This window comes from Rhinoderma darwinii, chromosome 3 (assembly GCF_050947455.1).
Source record: "Rhinoderma darwinii isolate aRhiDar2 chromosome 3, aRhiDar2.hap1, whole genome shotgun sequence".
Lineage (NCBI taxonomy): Eukaryota > Metazoa > Chordata > Amphibia > Anura > Rhinodermatidae > Rhinoderma > Rhinoderma darwinii.
In genome coordinates, this window is record NC_134689.1 from 430,983,874 (window position 1) to 430,986,919 (window position 3,046).

Sequence of the window (3,046 nt, forward strand, 5' to 3'; positions counted from 1 at the left end):
CATAGTCCTTATGGAGAAGCCAAACATACAGCAGATGTGTATATATGTATTTATGTGTATGTGTTAACTATATAGGTTCAAAACTGGACATCAAATTTAATAAGCTCAGGAGCCAGAACATAGGTTTGATAGGCATAAACTATTAGGTCCTCCACCCTAGTAAGCCCAAGAATTTACACAAAGGGATCCATTATGCAATGTCAATGCATTGTGTTGTTGTGGTGGTGGTGGAGGTGGTGGTGTTGGTGGTACTGGTGGTGTTGGTGGTACTGGTGGTGGTGTGAATATTATATAGAGTATTATCATAAATTGATTACTTTCCATATAACAAAAGGAAGACTTTATTGAAATACATGGACAACCCAACCCAAGGCTTACTTACATCACGGCCGTACATGCACCACATAGAGGGGCGAGGCTTGTTCATTTCTTGCATTGGGACCCAAACGACCATATCAATACATTATAATGTCCCACTGGCTGACGTAAACTCGATGACCATGAAGCTTGGTTTACTGGACCATAACTTCCAACATTTGACCTTGGTGGTGACCTTTATCAGTACGTTCTCATCCTGTTATCAAACATTATTTAGATACTTTCTGTAGGTTAAACAAGACTCCAACCCAACCCCTAATATTGTGAAGATTTATCTTTACATCTCTAAGACTGCGCAATGCCAGAACAAGGCCATTGACAATGATTGTTTTTACCTCTTGGTTCCTCAGGCTGTAGATAAGAGGGTTCAACATGGGTGTCACTACTGAGTAAAAGACGGAAGCCACCTTGTCTTGTTTCTCAAAGTGTTCGGAAGGAGGACGTAAGTAAGTGAGGAATACGGACACGTAGAAGATGGAGGCACAGATAACATGTGAGGAGCAGGTGTTGAACGCTTTTTGTCTGCCCTTGGTAGATTTAATCTGTAGAATGGCCACTAGGATATAGATGTATGAGACCAGTATGGTGACCAGTGAACCTATACTATAAGACCCTACAAACGAAAGAGTAATCATTTCACAGGTGAAAGTCTTAGAGCAGGACAGTTTGAGCACTGAGGGGATATCACAGTAGAAGTGGTCGATAAGGTTTGGGCCACAATATTGAAGATTGAATATACAACAAGTCTGCACTGAAGATGGCAAGATGCCAAAAGATAAAGCAAAGAGACCCAGACACAAACATTTCTTCTTGGTCATGATGAACACATAATGGAGGGGGTGGCAGATAGCAACATACCGGTCATAGGACATATTCGAGAGGAGAAGAACTTCTGTAGCTGCAAAAGTAGCAAAGAAGAAGAACTGGAGAGCACAACCTCTGAAGGAGATGACTTTTTTGACAGAGTTAAGGTCAGCAATCATCTTAGGTGTAACCGTTGAGGAGTAGAGGAGGTCCACCACCGAGAGGTAGCTGAGGAAATGATACATCGGAGTGTGGAGGGTGGACGTCTTATGGACAATGATGAACAACCCAACGTTGCCAACCACAGTTATAATATAAACCAGAAGAAAGATTATGAAGAGGAAGATGGACATTTTTGGATCACGAGTCAGTCCAGAAAACTCAAACATTGGCACGTGGGTCTTGTTTATGTCGTTCATGTTTGATCTTAATCTGTCGGGTGAAATTAATGGCGGATATAGACGTCAAGAACCAAAAAGTGAAGTACAAAGTTGACCAAGATTTAACGACTAATGCTAAACCTTTGCAATGTTTCTTTGGTCACCAACCCTAACTCTGAGCCCACCGGTGTTCATACATGAGATGCACCTCCAGAAATGTGACCTGCCTCCATAAATGTCAATGCCCTTTGTCCTACTGAGTGATTTGCTCCTATGATTTTGCTGCTGCAGAGAGAACTTAAAGGGATCCTGTCATCAACATCTTACCTGTTAAACTCGCCTGACCCCTCAATTGCCGCAGCTGTGCAGAGTTCATTCCTGTTCTCTTCTCTCCTGAAGTCCTCCTCTGTCAGTAAATATCATCGTTTAAACTTTTCCCGCCTTTTATGGTAATTATTTTTCCCTCTGGGATGCAGCTTCTAAACCACGCCCACTGCCACCACCTGTCCGGCCCTGACTGGCTAAGGAGCTATCAATCAAAAAGAAGGAGGTGGAGTCCACTCTGAGACGCTGGAGGAATGAAAATCTGACTCTTTTCAGATGAAGATTTGACTCTTTTCTGCTCATTTGCATACGGCGTGGGACCACTGAAAAACGGAATACTAAAGCTACAGAGCTTACTTAGAACATATTTATAGCTTAGATGACAATGATTTTTCACCCACTTTCACCAGGTATTGCTGGCTTTATAGCTAAAATGCTGGTGACAGGATCCCTTTAAGTTGGTCATCGTAATCATACTTGCCAGGCAAAACTTTGTTTCCACTGATGGATATCACAGCTGAATTCCCCATTAACAATGGAAACAAACATGCCGTTAATACCTCTGGTAGCTATGTTGTCTTATCGCAAAGCTTTGTGGAGTTTTTTTGTTCCATAGCCATTTCATAGGTGGTCACCAACACATGGGACTGGAAAGGGTCTAGATGTTGAGACCCTACTTTCTTTATGAATGAAGGGCTTCTGGCAACCCCTTTGGTTCAGATAAGTACCTCACTCATGCATTTTTGTAACTCACAAGAATTGTGAACAGAAACCCACTGATTCCATTAAAACCCTGACCGAGCCCAATTGAAAGTGTAGATAACCTACTCACAAGTAGACAACTCACCACCAGGAATTTACATCCACCCAGGGGGAGATTAGGGATCCAGGCAGTACCCAAGGAGCCGTGGACAAAGGGAACCTACAGCCCCGTAGTCAGTTACAGTACTTCTTAAAACTATATTTCCAAGAAGAGAAAACTTCTGATATGTAAAAAGTTTTCATTCTTGGGGTCTGAGACCCCCACCACTAACTGCCGTAAAGCTTGAAAAACCTAAGAGAAATTGAAACTACTATGCGCTCTAATGAACAGTGGGGGTCCCAGAGCCCAGACCCCACTGATGAAAACCTCTGATATGTGTTGTCTCTATAACATATCA

At 42.5% G+C, this 3,046-nt stretch overlaps 1 protein-coding gene across 1 annotated transcript; it reads right to left on the bottom strand.

The window, feature by feature from the left end:
• Nucleotides 1-587: 587 nt before the first annotated feature.
• LOC142750794 (olfactory receptor 5AR1-like) lies at nucleotides 588-1,601 on the bottom strand. The gene has a single exon (XM_075859771.1). The coding sequence runs from the start codon at nucleotides 1,599-1,601 to the stop codon at nucleotides 588-590; it is 1,014 nt and encodes a 337-aa protein (XP_075715886.1).
• Between the last annotated feature and the right edge of the window lie 1,445 nt (nucleotides 1,602-3,046).

Excerpts from the sequence above, each read along its gene's own strand:
- LOC142750794 (XM_075859771.1), bottom strand. The coding sequence starts at position 1,601 with ATGAACGACATAAACAAGACCCACGTGCCAATGTTTGAGTTTTCTGGA.